The sequence below is a fragment of the Paramisgurnus dabryanus genome, chromosome 12, assembly GCF_030506205.2.
Source record: "Paramisgurnus dabryanus chromosome 12, PD_genome_1.1, whole genome shotgun sequence".
NCBI classification, from domain to species: Eukaryota; Metazoa; Chordata; class Actinopteri; order Cypriniformes; family Cobitidae; genus Paramisgurnus; species Paramisgurnus dabryanus.
The window spans coordinates 3,868,493-3,885,373 of NC_133348.1; the positions used below are offsets into that span (position 1 = coordinate 3,868,493).

A 16,881-nucleotide genomic window follows, 5' to 3' on the forward strand; every position below is an offset into this window, starting at 1 on the left:
TTTTTGAGAATGTGTAGCTCTCATAAAATCCAAATTGAGCCAGTATTTGGCATGACATTTCAAAATGTCTGACTTTCAACATTTGATATGTTATATATATTCTATTGTAAATAAACTTTATGTTATTTGTAAATTATTCCATTCCTTTTTTACTCACAATTTCTCCAACTTTTTCTGATTTGGGGTTGTACCTCAAAGGTACACACTGTTAACAAAATGATACATATTGTATTAGGACCTTTTTTTAAGTACCGTTACAGTGACAACTTTTGTACCTTTATCACAGAGAGTTTACTTTATAGCTCTGTACTGTTCAAAGTCAACAGCTGACTCATTTCAGTATCTATTTCTTTCTCCTCCATCTGAGATATCTAAATTAGAGGAAGAACCCAATTAGGAAGTCCATTAGGTCTCACGAGCTGTAAAAAGAGAAAAATTCTCAGCCATAAAACGGGTGGAAATTCTTCAACCAGTGTGAATGTACAACTGATACAATTATCATAAATCTAAATGAGCTTAATATTCACCATATGGTGTCGGCACAAATAAGACGTTGACTCAGAAAAGCGTAGAGCTGAGCCTGCATGGAAAGGTATCTTCTGGTAGAAGAAACGACTCGACGGCATAATGAATTGTGAAACAAAAAAGCGAAATCCCTCGCGTTTACGGGCTTAAGAGAGAAATTCCCGCGGGAAGCAGGTGTGCATCAATATTATCATATACACAGCACGGCACTCAAATCTGTTTCATCAACACACACGCTTAATTACATGAAATCATTATAAAAAACCCTCAGCAGCTTTGCTATTCTCTCGTATTCCAGGCAGACTGACATGAAGGTTTTAGCCCTGCAATTACGAGTATAACTGGCAAAGAAAGTCTACCAGGAATTTTATGCATATCAGTACTAAACTATATTTGACAAAAGTATTCTAACCCCCTTTTAATGAACAGGTTTGACTACTTTAGTCATTTCCAGGAGAACAAATCTTAGTGATACAGAATATAATGATATTGTAGAGATTTGTTGTGTGCTTCACTTTATAGGAAGTTTGGGCAGAGCCCTTTTTCTATCTCAGCATGACAATGGCCTTTGCACAAAGTAAAAAAAAAAAAAGATTGAGTCGTTCTGGAAGTTAAAAGCCCAGGTCTGAACCCAGCTGAACCTCTAAGTAATGATGCCAAACACTCATCATCAAAACCAATCAATGACTTGGTACATAGGGGAAAAGTCATTTCGAAACAGAATAAGGCCCTTTCATGACGTCACGATATTTGACAGCGCTGTTTGGATATTACTAGGGGTGTGACGAGATCTCGTGTGACGAGATCTCGCGAGATTAAATGTGTTTCTTGTGGAGATTTGTGGAAATGTGAGATTTCTTGTGGAGGTGCTGGCCGTTTCTCAAATAAAAGACTGCATCCTTCGGAGGTCGCATTTTTAAACTGCATTTACTTCATCACTGTCTTATTTGAGAATATTAACAATTATAAAGTTTACTAATTATTTAGTTAATCGCAACTTGTTGTAATATGCTCACGACTTGCGAATGTAATGCTCAGTTAATGATCTGAAATAAACCTTGATGAAGTATGCAGCCTGCATATGCGACCTCCGGAGGATGCAGCTTTCTGTTTGACCCTTTTACAGTGCATGCATTATATTTGTCTTTTACTGCGTTTGCTTTTTTGTTTGGGTTTCTAATAATGTTCGTTTGGGAGCTCGTGTGAAGTCTGAGACGCGTTGTGTTTGTCTGTTGATCAGTGTCAGATGTGAAGTCTCAGCAGATTAAACCCTCACACAGAGTTACATGATTTAATGTCCGCATGTTCTTGCTCAAAAAATGACAGTGGCTGTATCATTTCTAGTGTAAAGAAATGGACATATATTAAATATTAATATGGATTTAACCATTGTTTGTCTAAAAATAAGCGTTTCTCTCCGTCTAAAGTGAAAGTGAAGACAGCGTCCGCGAGACTCTTTTAAAAAAATAATGTGATTTCAGTTTCTTATTCATTTATTTTATCATTGAGGGTTTCTTAAAAAGTGTAAAAATATTGTCTCATCTCGTTCTCGTAAACCCAATCTCGTGTTTCGTCTCGTCTCGTGGATTAAGTGTCTCGTCTTGATATTATGTATTATACTCCCGTCTACTTTTAAAAACAAAGTTTGACCGCGGGTTTATGTGTTTAGCGGAACCTAAAGTGTAATCTCATATACAGTGTTACGACACAAATAGTCCTTGTATATTATATTCTATTACAAGACGTTCATGTGAAATCTGATGTAAACAACAGACTATATTTCTATATTTCATGGATTATACGCATTTGTGGACAAAAATGGTCATTGGATGTATTCTATAAGACGGTTTTCATGGGTTATTCACACATCAGAAACAAACTGGATTCGACCTGCGATCGTTATATCAACACAAAGTTAAGAAGTCCAATTTATATTTTGCATGTTGTCATCTGGACTTCTGTCACAAAATACTACATTTATGATGCTAGAGCATCTGTATCTTAAAACAGAGACCATACACTGATGCTAAACCTGTAGACCTTTTAAACAATGTATAGTAATGTTAATTGAATTAATGTTTGTAGACAGTAGGCTATATAGATATTGTTAGCAGCGTTAAAAAACGGATGTCATCCTGCTCATGAATTAGTGCGGGTCAAGAGGTTAAACTGCCTATAGCTTCCTCCAGTAGAGATCTAACAGCCATAAGAGAATAGCTTCTACTCTCGTTTCTGGAGAGGAAGTCCCACAAAGCCACTAAAAGTTCCCACCCGACCCAGAGGACCGGCTGCCTTTCTTCTCCACTATTTTCTATATAATATCTCTGCAGGAATGTCAGTGGCAAGAGTGAAAGGTCTATAAATAGAAATGCGATTGGAGCCGATACCTGCCAGAGTTGTGTTAAAGCTTTTTGTGTGACTCTGGTGGTCACATTAAAGTCACTGACCCACAGACACTACAACTGACTTGCACAGAAATGCTCTCATATATGAAACATATTTAAATTCATTCAAGCATTTGGGTACACACTAAAAATGCAGGGTTGTTGGGTCAAATATTGATATTTTCTAAACCAACGGTTGGGTTTGTCCATATTTTACCCAACCATGCAAAGATTTAATGACATTTTTCAAGGATACAAATAGAAAATACTGTAAATATGTACATGATCTAAAAAAACCCTACATTTTCAGAACAAAATTGCATCTTTAGGCATAAATCAGAAGTGTGATCTCTAATTGCACTAAACACAGGTGTTGTATCACCCTGAAGTGTTTAATTTTGTGATAGTAAACACCTGACTGAACATTATCCGACTTTTTTTACCTGTTTTTAACTGTTTACCAAACAATTAAATTATAGTGAAACACAGGGATACACGATATTAAAAAGGTGTTGTGGAATAACTTTCCAGACAATGCAATATATAATATGCAACATGATTTGCTTCTCTTTATCACAAGTCTCTCTGCTATCTGCACCAACCTAAAACATACTATTCATAATATACCCTTTAAAAAAGCCCTAACATGTAACATTTAGGCACAGACATAGGGTGAGCGGGGCACAAACTAACGCAGGGTTATTGTAACGCAGCTACTTTACACAGGGCTTAGCAATCATTTTCTCTTAAGGTCAGAAGATGATATCCTGTGATTTTGTGAAAAGTTTTGATCTGTTTTGGTTAAGATATTAAACAAAGAATGTTTTGGAGGCATAAAAGTAAATTTCTTCATCTTAAGGTTTTTTTTTATTTCTGGGTTGGGTGTGTAAGCCACCAAATCCAACCTTATATAATTTGAATCTCTGTCTTGTTACCTAAAACATAACACTATTTTGAAACAGCTCCTAGTCACTGATAGCTGGAATTAAAATCATTTTTTACACAGCGGGGTTAGTTTTCACACAGTGTTACAACTAAGCCTCCAGTATACAATGATATTGAAATTAAAACAATGTAAATACTATTCATCAAAATGAACTGTTAATACAATATCAGGGGAAAAAATTCACAACTGTGATTTTTTTGTCTTAATTGTGCAGCCCATTCAAAATCTATATCTTATTTTATATTCATCGATGCTTTTACAAAGATGGTTAGATGAAGGCTCATGGATGAAAAGATATCCACACATTCATCTATTATAGGCAGATATATAAACAATATCCACCTTTAGTTTATAGACAGAATTATATTGAATTATTTGTCTTTTAACCAAATTAACTAGCAGGTGTTACAACAAACCCTCTGTTTGTTACAGTTAACCCAACATATGGGGTAAGTTGTAACATTTGCACTCCTGTCACTTTGGGTGTAATTGTAAGATAACGGTTGGTCCCACAAACAAACTTTAAGGGCCCTATTTTAAAGATCTAAGTGCATTGTCTAAAGTGCACAACGCACGGTCTAAATGGGCGTGTCCGAACCCACTTTTGCTAATTTAAGGACGTGAAAATGGTTTATGCACCAACACATGACCCAAAAGGGTTGTTCCTGTTCTCGTAATGAGTAATGGGTGTGTTTTGGGCATAACGTGCAATAAACCAATGAGAGTCTCAGCTCTCATCCCCTTTAAAAGCAAGTTGCGCTTGGTGCGATGCCTTATCCCTATTTAAGTGGAATTTGTAAACAAAAAAACTAAGAAATTAAAAAAATTGTTGTTTTTATTTGTATTGAAACCTTCAAAAGTTGTTTTCTTTCAGTCATGGAAGTAAGAAATAGCAGGCTTTTAATTGCTGTAAATGTATTGATATCCTACATAATCATTGTAATCTCATAAAATAATTTGCAAATATGCAAGAAAAGATTTGTACTCTAAAAATACAAACAAGAGATAAAGAATTTACAAATGTGCGGAGAGCCGAAGCATTTTAGCACTCGGACAGCGCCATGGATTTTTTAAAAAAAGCATTACTTAAAAATGTTTCTCATCTCACCATATCCACAGGTACAAAGTCATCATATACAATAAATCAATTTAAAAACAGATGCATTTGTTTAAAGCAAAGCATTTATTTACTTACCAGGCTACAGGTGAAGGAGCTCTTTGTGCCTTCTAACGTCTCATAATCGGTCCTCATTTACGTCCAAGAGACTCAATAATAATCTTTTACAGTCAATCCTTTAATCTTTCATATTTAAAAGCTTTTTTGTGCTGCTGCGCATTCATGTATGTGATAAGCAAACCCGCATTGTCATCCCGTTTATAGGCGCATATTTCTAACACACTCATTAAATAACAAAAACAATATTGTGGCATAGACTTCAGACAAGGTTTTAGTTGGTCAGTGGCGTAGTCTATTCTAGTTGCCTAAAAATAGCAACACGCCAACAATGCGCCTGAACACACCTCGTTTTTAGACAGAACGGCCACGAGCGCCAAATTGGGTGGAAATGCATTTGCTATTTAAACAACGTGGCACCAAGTTGAAACTAGCAAAAGACATGTGCGTCGCGCATTGCGCCGGGTGTATGATAGCGCCCTAAGTGTTCATTTTTAGCAGAGATGTGTATGTTGATTATGTAAAAAAAGTAAAGCAAGCGGCTATTTTTTAACTATTTATGTGCCAGTGTACGAAGTATTAAATCATTCAATTATTGCAAACCATTGTTAAAAATTTTATATATTTGAGTTTGTAAGGAAATATTGTTCATGATTTTTGTTCCCTGTGATCTTGGTTATGTCAACAGAAAAGATAAATCATTTCAGTAGCAGAGAAAATTATAAGACCATGATTAAAGCTCGTGTAGACAAACAACATGAACGTTCAAAACTGATAAATCATGCACAATAAAATCAGGAATACTTAGGCACGGAGTGAACAGGGCCAAACTTTGATTTCATTTTCTCCTACATAAGATTTTTTTCTATATTAAAAATGAAAACAGAGGGACAGGCTTGTAATCAGAGACTTTGTGATTCTAAGTTAGAGGGGCTTCACATCACTATCGAATTAGAGATGCTGATTGCAACGGGGGTTTGGTTGTGGTGGTGGTGGGGTGTGGGAGATAAAAGCAGGTGTTGCAAGTAATGAAAGAGATAAAGAATAAAGACTCAGAGGAAGGGAGCATCCTAAGGGCCTATTAACAACCCTCATTTAAGCGATATCAGCACTGGAGCCCAGCCAAACGGCTCAATGCCTCTCATGTTTCTAGCGTTTCCGGTAGCATTTTCCCGTTGTTTACCTTTAACAGAATTGGTGTAATCAACTGGTTACGATTTGAATAGATGAAAACAAATGCAGCGCACTGCTTATTGCCCGAAATTGCTGAAGCTATTGAGTTTTTCAATCACTGACTCTATACTGCCTCCTGAAAAGCTTTTGGGTGCTCTGTTTGCAGATTTAATGTATTTCTGCTTGTTTAAAATGGGGCATTCTGGCTTTATTGCTAAAAAGCCTCGTAAAAGCTATAATAAAATGTACAGTCAGCTGGTCGCAAAATAAACCCTGGTGGCATGATCAGGTGTTGGATCACTCTGCAGAGGTTTATTTTGTGATAGTAAACATCTGACTGAACATTATCCCACTTTTACATGGCTGCTTACCAAACGATTAAATTATGGTGAAATACAGGGCTACACGATATTGGGGGGGAAATGCAATATGCAATAACTTTCCAGACAATGCAATATCTGATATGCAATATGATTATGCTTTGAGACTGAAAAGTCAATTTAAAAAAAAAAAAAAAAAAAAAAAAATAGGCCTACATAGCCAACATACATTTCATATTGCATGTCTGTCTCTATCTCTCACCTCTCTCAACAATCTCTCTGGTATCTGCATCAACCGTACTATTCATAACTTTATGAAGTATTCAAATCATTTAGTTCTTGCAAACCACTGCAATTCGCACATCTTGGTCATTTTGATGCATCTTGCAGCTCTAATAAAATATATTGACTAATTAGTAGATATTATTTTATTATGTACAAAATGATCGCAAAGTGATAACACTGTCCCAGCAATGCTAACACACACGAAATTCACTCCAAAGTACATCTGAAATGTTAGCGAAATGTGAACCTGTCTGTGCGAGAGAGATAAAACTTGCAGCGGTTACCCAAGACAATTCAATTGTGCAATTCAGGTCATTATATAAAAATATTAGACCGCATAATGCAGCGATCAATGCAAACCAAAACAGAGTGAGTTTTTCTGCGCCGTACAATAAAGCAAATTTATGATGATGATAACTTCATTTAAATCGTTGAGTAACAGTACACAAGCAAACACTATACTGTAGGTATTAGAATGTACTCACAGCCAGGATGATCTGTAAGGAGCTTTGAGCCACCTCCACATACTGGTACTCCAGCAGACAGCCGGCGATGCTGATGTAGCGATGGTCCTCCGGGGCCCAAGAAGGAGGAGGAGTCACAGGGGTCACCCTGCACCCTGGGCCGTTCTCCATCCACCAGGAGCGATGCATGGAGATATTAAAGGTCATAATCAGGTCTGTGTCCTGCAGGAGAAAAATCAGTCAGAGAGAAACTTTATTAAACATCACCTGCGGTAACATTTCTGCATTATGAATAATTAAGTTTTTTGCTTTAAATAGTTAAGTTTCTGTTGTTGCCATACTTGATGCTAGACTGCAGTTCAGACCAACTAGTCAAAGTCAAATGACATCAAAGTTATCAACCAAAAAAATCAGTTCTTCTTCCATGCACTTACAGGTCTTAGCTAAAAAATTGTCGTGGCACTTAACGGATTCTGTCAACGAAGCATTATTTCTAAAAGGGCGATTCTCGCAAATTAGACTTATGAGGTGTCATGAAACATTTTGATTAAAAAAAGTATATGCAAAGTAAGAGTATCAAAATAAGAAGCATACAGTTACAAACATCTCTTCATGTACTATTTTGCACATTATTTCAAATGACATCACACAAAACAATTTTGTTGTTTTTTCCACATTTAAGGGGGAGATTTTCATTACCGCAACGTGTCTATGACTGGATTTGGGTTCTTTGACACGGAAATATTTATAATAAAAATTCTAAAAAAATAAAAAGCTTCAGTGCAATACTATAGACATTTACAGTAAAGAAACATGTGGTATTTGGTGATCATTGGTAAATGTAGAGACAATAATAAGGAATATAAATGTGTCCAAGACCAATTTTCTCATCCTCCGCAACAATTTTCAATCATTGTTTAAGCCCTCAAGAAACTAACATTTGTTGGAAGGGACATAATTGACTGTGACCGTCAAGATGGCTACCAGGTAAGCAGTTCTTATTTTTTTCCTCCAGATAAAAGTTGAAATTTTGTTTGTCATAGTACCACAACGTTTTAGGTTCTCATTTCCGAAACATGAGTTTGTAAATGCATATATTTAATGTAATATCATGTTGCAGTAATGACAATTTTTTATAATGATAATCTAAAAAATTAAATAATTATACAGGATTTTTTCCAATTTTTTTTAAACTCCTCTAAAAATAATGGTTATAGTTAGTAAGTTCAGACCTTAATCTTATATGTAAAAAAAAAATTGGCTTCAAGGGCTTTCTAAAAATTCTGATGCTGGACACCTTCTAAATCTGGATTTCGTGATAATCACCCAAAAGGCCTGAGGCTGGAATTTAATGTGTGTATAATTTGTGCTGATAGCAATCGATCAATATCATCATCAAATTTTTGACGGAGGTGGCATTTAGCTTTTTCATATATTCAGAATAACACCGAAATTCAATGTTCAAGTGCTGGCAAGTCGTTATGGCAACAAGTCATTGCAATTATATTTTCATGCTTATGAAATTTATTTAACAATGTAGGTCAAATATCAAGCACCTCTGAATATTTTAATCAAGCTAAATTCAGTCCACTTTTATTCATAATCAAGACAGCAAGAAAATTCCCTTTTCAGACATATCAACTTCTAACCTCAAGAAATGAAGTATGAATCTTGAATTAGTTCATAATAAAATAATGATGCATCATGATCATTGTAGCACCCATTGTTTAAAGTCAGACTTTGCATCGTATGGCAAAAAGATCTTTTCTCTAATTTTTCATTGTATCGTTAATCAGGCCTTACTGGCACATTACAATGTTAATGTTGGGGACTCAAAAGGGGCTCGTCGAACACAAAGACATTTAAATGTGCCGTGACATTAAGTACAAAATTAAACAATGGACAAAACCACAATTCTCATATTTCCTTTTGTGCATTTTTTTTTTAATGATCCACCTGCTGGCGCATTAAGTGTTCGCAGCACCCTGAGTCATTTAAGTGAATGCCAGCTGCACCAGCCGAGGATTATTCACCAGCTTCAAGAGGGTAAAGCATGCAATGAGAACATACTGTATTTAAACAAATCCCATCAGTCTTAAGAAACATTCAAAGCTTAAAAACAACTCAAACCTATAAATGCATGACCGTGTAAATTTGGTGCATGTGCAAACTTTCTCCAAACCATGCTTCAGGTCTGAGCTTTTCATGCTTGAATATATAACGGTGTACAATATAACACTTTTTAAAAGAACTGTTCACCCCCCAAAAAACAATTTTTGCCTCCACTGTGTTTCGAGGCAGAGTGAGTCATCTCAGTGGCCCGAGTCCTAGTCTCCATTATGTTTTCTTGAAGGCCAGTAGAGGATCAATCACTCGCCAGCCTCCATAAATGGCTCAACTGTTTACCCAGCCAGTGTGGATGATGTGATAAAACACTTTTAATCCATTTCAAAACGCACACCAACGGCAGACGTTTTGTTACAGACTTGACCGACCTCAGACTGCAGTGTCCATCTAAAAGTGTGTGACTCCGTAGCTCCACACAAAGATGCTCCACAATCTCATGCAACAGAATGGAAACTGGGCCTTAGTGTTTTCATGTTTCTAAATAAAACATGTAAAAAGAACCTGAATGCTTGAATTGATCCGTTTTCACAAATCAATACACCTCATATACATGCACAAAGCCTTGTTTGTGCGCAGAAACATGGCAAATGACAGACCATTATGATGCAAAAAAGTCAGGGCTTTAATTAAAAATGCAACCATGCAAAGTACAACCACCTGTTTATTACACCTTTGACCGCAGCCTGTTAAAATAAATGAATTTCTAGATAAAAAATAAATAAATAAATAAACATATCAGCCTGGCTTCATTATTATTTACTGATCACTTAAAAGTAAAGGTCCCCAAAATGGTCTTTGTCTGCCAAAAAACGTTTTTTCTATAGCACTGTGTGACACCTTAATTTTGAAAAGAATAAAACAAGTAAATAAAAATACTTCAAAGCTATTCTAGAAAACGTCTCGGGTTATGTACAGTCTTGTTCAAAATAATAGCAGTACAATGTATAAGGCTGTGCAATTGGGCAATTAGTTGAATTAGTTGAAAGGGGTGTGTTCAAAAAAATTGCAGTGTGGCATTCAATCACTGAGGTCATCAATTTTGTGAAGAAACATGTGTGAATCAGGTGGCCCCTATTTAAGGATGAAGCCAACACTTGTTGAACATGCATTTGAAAGCTGAGGAAAACGGGTCTTTCAAGACATTGTTCAGAAGAACAGCGTACTTTGATTAAAAAGTTGATTGGAGGGGGGAAAACCTATAAAGAGGTGCAAAAAATGATAGGCTGTTCAGCTAAAATGATCTCCAATGCCTTAAAATGGAGAGCAAAACCAGAGAGACGTGGAAGAAAACGAAAGACAACCATCAAAATGGATAGAAGAATAACCAGAATGGCAAAGGCTCAGCCAATGATCACCTCCAGGATGATCAAAGACAGTCTGGAGTTACCTGTAAGTACTGTGACAGTTAGAAGACGTCTGTGTGAAGCTAATCTATTTTCAAGAATCCCCCGCAAAGTCCCTCTGTTAAAAAAAGGCATGTGCAGAAGAGGTAACAATTTGCCAAAGAACACATCAAGTGGCCTAAAGAGAAATGGAGGAACATTTTGTGGACTGATGAGAGTAAAATTGTTCTTTTTGGGTCCAAGGGCCACAGGCAGTTTGTGAGACGACCCCCAAACTCTGAATTCAAGCCACAGTACACAGTGAAGCATGGAGCATGATATGGGCATGTTTCTCCTACTATGGTGTTGGGCCTATTTATCGCATACCAGGGATCATGGATCAGTTTGCATATGTTAAAATACTTGAAGAGGTCATGTTGCCCTATGCTGAAGAGGACATGCCCTTGAAATGGTTGTTTCAACAAGACAATGACCCAAAACACACTAGTAAACGGGCAAAGTCTTGGTTCCAAACCAACAAAATTAATGTTATGGAGTGGCCAGCCCAATCTCCAGACCTTAATCCAATTGAGAACTTGTGGGGTGATATCAAAAATTCTGTTTCTGAAGCAAAACCAAGAAATGTGAATGAATTGTTAAAGAATCATGGAGTGGAATAACAGCTGAGAGGTGCCACAATTTGGTTGACTCCATGCCACACAGATGTCAAGCAGTTTTAAAAAACTGTGGTCATACAACTAAATATTAGTTTAGTGATTCACAGGATTGCTAAATCCCAGAAAAAAAAATGTTTGTACAAAATAGTTTTGAGTTTGTACAGTCAAAGGTAGACACTGCTATTTTTTTTAACACACCCCTTTCAACTAATTGCCCAATTGCACAGCCTTAAGAGCGTGCATATCATGAATGCTGGGTCTTGTTTGTTTTCTGAGAATCTACTGAACCTACTGGTAACTTGTTTGCCACGTAGCAATAAAAAATATACTAAAAACCTTGATTATTCTGGTTAGTCACATTGTACTGCTATTATTTTGAACAAGACTTTATGTAACCCTTGTTCCCTTTCAGTCGGTCACTACGACGTCACGTCGTGACCGACGAATTGGGAACTCGCTTAGAGGGACCAATCTGCTTCGAATACTACTAAAACGCCAATGAACTTGGCATTGAGATATTTGCATAATGCTGGCGCCGCCCCGCCAGGTGCGTATATAAGCAGCAGGTGCAAATAGGGAAATTAGCTTTTTATCGCTTCGAAAGCCGGCAGTATCTGCTACTGAGAAGCTACTCTACTCTGGTGGGATTCGATTGCTGAAGTTGGTTGGACTAGCAGTACCACAGCGGACGCTTCGCTTAATTCCACGACTCTACATCTGTTTATTGTTTTGAGTTTAGTGTGTGCGTTGCCTTCCTGTGCGCTCATCAACTAAGCATCTGAGTGAATTTCCCTAAAAGAGTGATACGAGAGAGCTTTGTGCCTTGTTAAAGGCAGCCACTCTCTCGTATATCCGGACATCAGCGTCCTTTTCAGGATGGCTTTTCGTCCGTGCGATCTTGGGTGCGGCAAATACATGGGTCCGAAGGACGGTCACGAGCGTTGTCTTTCGTGTTTGGGCATCGAGCACGCAGAGGCAGCGTTCGCTGGGGGTAAGTGTTCTCAATGCGAGAACATGTCCCTTGTGGATTTGCGCAGACGGTTGTCTTTCCTCCGGGAAAAACGCAACCCTCGTCATGCGAGTGCTGAACGCCGCCACGGTGCGGCTGTGAAGCTCTCAAAGGACGACCTGCGCATCACTGTGCTGAGCCGAGCGGGGGATTCGTCCTCAGGCTCTCAGCCTCCTCATCCACAGCCGGTTGATGTGCCGATGGAGACTTCAGCGTCGTGTTCTACGATGTCTCTAGAATCCATCGTGCCGCCCTCCGGGTCCACCGACGCTGCAGCATCCGAGGGTGGGCCTCCTCCCCCTGACGTGGACCCCGACGCCCTTCCTCCCTCTGGTCGGGTTGGGACGCCGGAGTTCGATCCAGAGATGGTGGCCGTGCTCGCTCGAGCGGCGGAGACCGTAGGGTTAGAGTGGGTTCCCCCCCCTCAGCCCGAACCGTCCCGCCTGGATGATTGGTTCTTTGGAGCTGCCCGGGTTTCACAACCCTCTCCACCGGTGCCTTTCTTCCCCGAGGTGCACGAGGAGCTGACTAGAACCTGGAAGTCGCCGTTTTCCACGAGATTATGGCCGTTTCAGCCCAACCCCCTCACCTCCCTCACCAGCGGAGCCGCTAAGGGTTATACGGGGATCCCTCCTGTGGAGCGCGCGGTCGCGATGCAGCTGTGTCCGGCCAACGCTCCCTCTTGGAAGGACCGCCCAACCCTCCCCTCTCGTGCCTGCAGACAGTCCTCCGGTTTAACGGGCGCTGCCCACCAGGCATGTGGAGAGGCGGCTTCAGCCCTGCACGCTATGGCGTTGCTGCAGGTTCACCAAGCGAAGGCCTTGTGGGATCTGCACGAGGGAGGACACGACTCGCCTGTCCTTTCGGAGCTCCGGGCTGCCACTGATCTGGCTCTTCGCGCTACGAAGGTGACAGCGCAGGCAATTGGTCGTGCCATGTCCACGATGGTGGTCCAGGAACGCCACTTATGGCTATGTCTGGCGGACATGTCGGATGCAGAGAAGAACAAGTTCTTGGACGCTCCAGTGTCCCAGGCTGGCCTTTTCGGTGAGTCGGTGGAGTCCTTCGCCCAGCAGTTCTCCGCCGCCTAGAAGCAGACAGAGGCGATCGCTCAAATCATGCCCCGGCGCAAGCGACCTGCATCTCGCCCTCCAGCGCCGGCGGGCCTGTCTGCTCCTCGCCGAGGGCGCCCTGCGGCGGCTGCCTCCGCCCCCCCCACTAGAACATCTTCCAGGCCACGGAGGGGGAACAGCCGTCGACAGCCCGCCCCGCCCGCCCCACCCGCTTCCCGTGGTAAACGGAAATCGAAGCGGCCCTGAGACGGGCGACCTGGATTCGGATGGGATCACTCTACGGGAGACGGTGATGGCATCGCTCCCTCCACCGGTAGAGGGCCGGGTGGAGAATCTTTGGTTTCGTTTTGTTTCTGTTCCGCCGGCTTCTCAGCCGGCACCCACAAAACCACAAAGAGAGTGCATTCCTATTCCTTCTCCAGGTCTCCAGAGGATCGAGAGAGATGTGAGCGGGCATTTACATGCTCTTCCTCCCTCTCCTCTATCGCCAGCGGGTGTTCTGAGGAGTTCCAGCTCTCCGCTGAGGAGACGGGACCACCAGCACCCTCCTCGGAGTCTGTGCTCTCCGCTGAGGAGACCAGACGACCGTCACCCTCAGCGGGCTCAGGTCAGTGTCACACACACACATACTGTAGATACTTATGCTGTCCCAGCAGACGTAACGGCAGTACCACCTGTCCCGCTCAGCTGCCCCACCGCGGGTACCCCGACAGTGCCGTTAATTCCCCTCGTACGGTCCCTGGGGGCGTGGCTTCAGCTTCCCAGCCCGTCTCGTTGGGTTTTACGCACTGTTCGCCTCGGTTACGAAATTCAATTCATCACCAGAGGTCGAAGTCCTGCTGGCGAAGGACGCGATCGAGCCGGTCCCTCCAACCGAGATGAGATCGGGTTTCTACAGCCCGTATTTTATAGTACCCAAAAAAGGCGGTGGGTTGCGACCGATCTTGGATTTGCGCGTTCTGAACAAATCTCTGCAGAAGAGGTCTTTCAGGATGATAACACCGAAGCAAATATTCAATTCAATTCGCCCCCAAGATTGGTTTGCGGCAATAGACCTGAAAGACGCGTACTTTCATGTGTCCATTATCCCTCGTCACAGACCGTTTCTCCGGTTTGCATTCGAGGGACGGGCATACCAGTACAAAGTTTTACCGTTCGGGCTATCCCTCTCTCCCCGTGTGTTCACGAAAGTAGTGGAGGCGGCGTTAAAACCCCTCAGAGAGAGCGGCGTTCGCATATTGGCTTACCTCGACGATTGGCTTATAATAGCGCATTCTCGACGGACGCTGTGCGAGCACAGAGATTTAACGCTTCGGCATCTCGCCCGTTTGGGTCTTCGGGTCAACTGGGAAAAGAGCAAACTCTGCCCCACGCAGAGGATCTCTTTTCTCGGGATGGAACTGGACTCGATCGATTTATCGGCGCGTTTGACAGAAGAGCGCGTCCAGTCAATTCTGACTTGCCTCGATTCATTCCGAGGGAAGAATGCGGTCCCGCTGAAACAATTTCAAAAGCTCCTGGGGCATATGGCAGCAGCAGCGGCCGTGACACCGCTCGGACTGCTCCATATGAGACCGCTTCAGCGTTGGCTTCACAATCGAGTCCCGAGGAGAGCGTGGCGCGCCGGCATCCATCGTGTAGCTATTACACCTGCGTGTCGCCTAACATTCCCCCCGTGGTCGGACCCCGCGTTTCTCAGGTCCGGTGTGTCCATGAGACAGATCGCTCAGCATGCTGTTGTACTAACAGATGCGTCCGACACAGGCTGGGGTGCCACGTACGACAAGCTTACAGCTTCAGGGGTGTGGACAGCACCCCAGTTGCACTGGCACATCAATTGCCGAGAGTTGTGGGCAGTATATCTGGGACTTGTACGCTTCGCTACGGAGCTGCGAGGGAAGGATGTACTAGTACGCACCGACAACACTGCGACCGTTGCGTATATCAACCGTCAAGGCGGTTTGCGCTCCCGTCACCTGTCGCATCTCGCTCGTCATCTCCTCCTTTGGAGTCAGAAGCATCTGAGGTCCCTTCGTGCCATTCACATTCCGGGCTCGCTCAATACAGCGGCGGACGCGCTTTCTCGAGCTGCGCGCCCCGGCGAATGGCGACTCCACCCCCAGACGGTCCAGCTAATTTGGAAGAAGTTCGGTCGTGCGCAGATAGACCTGTTTGCGTCGCCAGACGATACCCACTGTCGCCTATTTTATTCACTAACCGAGGGCAGCCTCGGCGTGGACGCGTTGGCACACAGCTGGCCTCGGGGGATGCGCAAATACGCATTCCCCCCAGTGAGCTTAATCGCACAAACACTGTGCAAAGTCAGGCAGGACGAGGAGAGCCTTTTACTGATCGCCCCATATTGGACGAGCAAGAATTGGTTTCCAGAGTTAATGCTCCTCGCGACAGCCCCTCCCTGGCGGAATCCCCTGAGGAAGGACCTTCTTTCTCAAGGAGGGGGCAAATTATGGCACCCGCGCCCCGACCTATGGGATCTCCATGTGTGGTCATTGAGCGCGCGCAAGGTTTAGGTGATTTACTGCAAGCGGTATCTAACACAATCGACGCGGCTCGAGCTCCGTCCACAAGACGGGCTTACGCGTTTAAATGGAACCTTTTCGTCACCTGGTGCTCTTCGCAACGCGAGGACCCCAGAGAATGCCCTATTAACATCGTGCTTTTATATCTTCAACATAGGTTAGACGGTAGGCTGTCACCCTCCACCATTAAAGTTGATATCGCTGCTATTTCTGCTCATCACTCACTTATCAACGGCAGATCAGTTGCCCAGCATGATTTAGTTATTAGATTTTTAAGAGGCGCTCGTAGGCTAAACCCCTCGCGCTCTCCTTCTATTCCTCCCTGGGACCTGTCCATGGTGCTGAAAGCCCTTCAGGCCCCCCCGTTCGAGCCTTTGCAGTCTGCGAGTCTAAGCTTTTATCAATGAAAGCTCTGACCCTGCTAGCATTGGCTTCAGTGAAGAGAGTAGGAGATTTACATGCATTCTCTGTTGACGACTCGTGCCTTCAGTTTGGTCCTGCTGCCTCAAGCGTAACGTTGAGGCCCAGACCAGGCTACGTGCCCAAAGTTCCCACCACTCCCTTCAGAGACCAAGTGGTGAGCTTGCAAGCGCTGCCTCCGGAGGACGCAGACCCAACCATGGCTTTGTTGTGCCCCGTACGCGCACTGTGACTCTACGTGGATCGCACGCAAAGCCTCAGGACCTCAGACCAGCTCTTTGTTTGTTATGGTGGCCAGCAGAAAGGGAAAGCTGTCACTAAGCAGAGGATGTCTCATTGGATAGTTGATACTATCACCCTGGCTTATAATCTTCAGGGTATTCCTTGCCCCTTTAATTTGAGAGCGCACTCCACACGGAGTGTTGCCTCATCTTGGGCTCTA

At 42.4% G+C, this 16,881-nt stretch overlaps 1 protein-coding gene across 1 annotated transcript in view; it reads right to left on the reverse strand.

Annotated features, from left to right (window-relative positions):
* Positions 1 to 16,881, reverse strand: part of nkain2 (sodium/potassium transporting ATPase interacting 2) — a 203,796-nt gene that overhangs the window by 48,730 nt on the left and 138,185 nt on the right. The window contains exon 4 of the mRNA XM_065256221.2: positions 7,293 to 7,493. Within this exon, the coding sequence (XP_065112293.1) occupies positions 7,293 to 7,493 (201 nt within the window). The remainder of the gene's footprint in view (positions 1 to 7,292; positions 7,494 to 16,881) is intronic.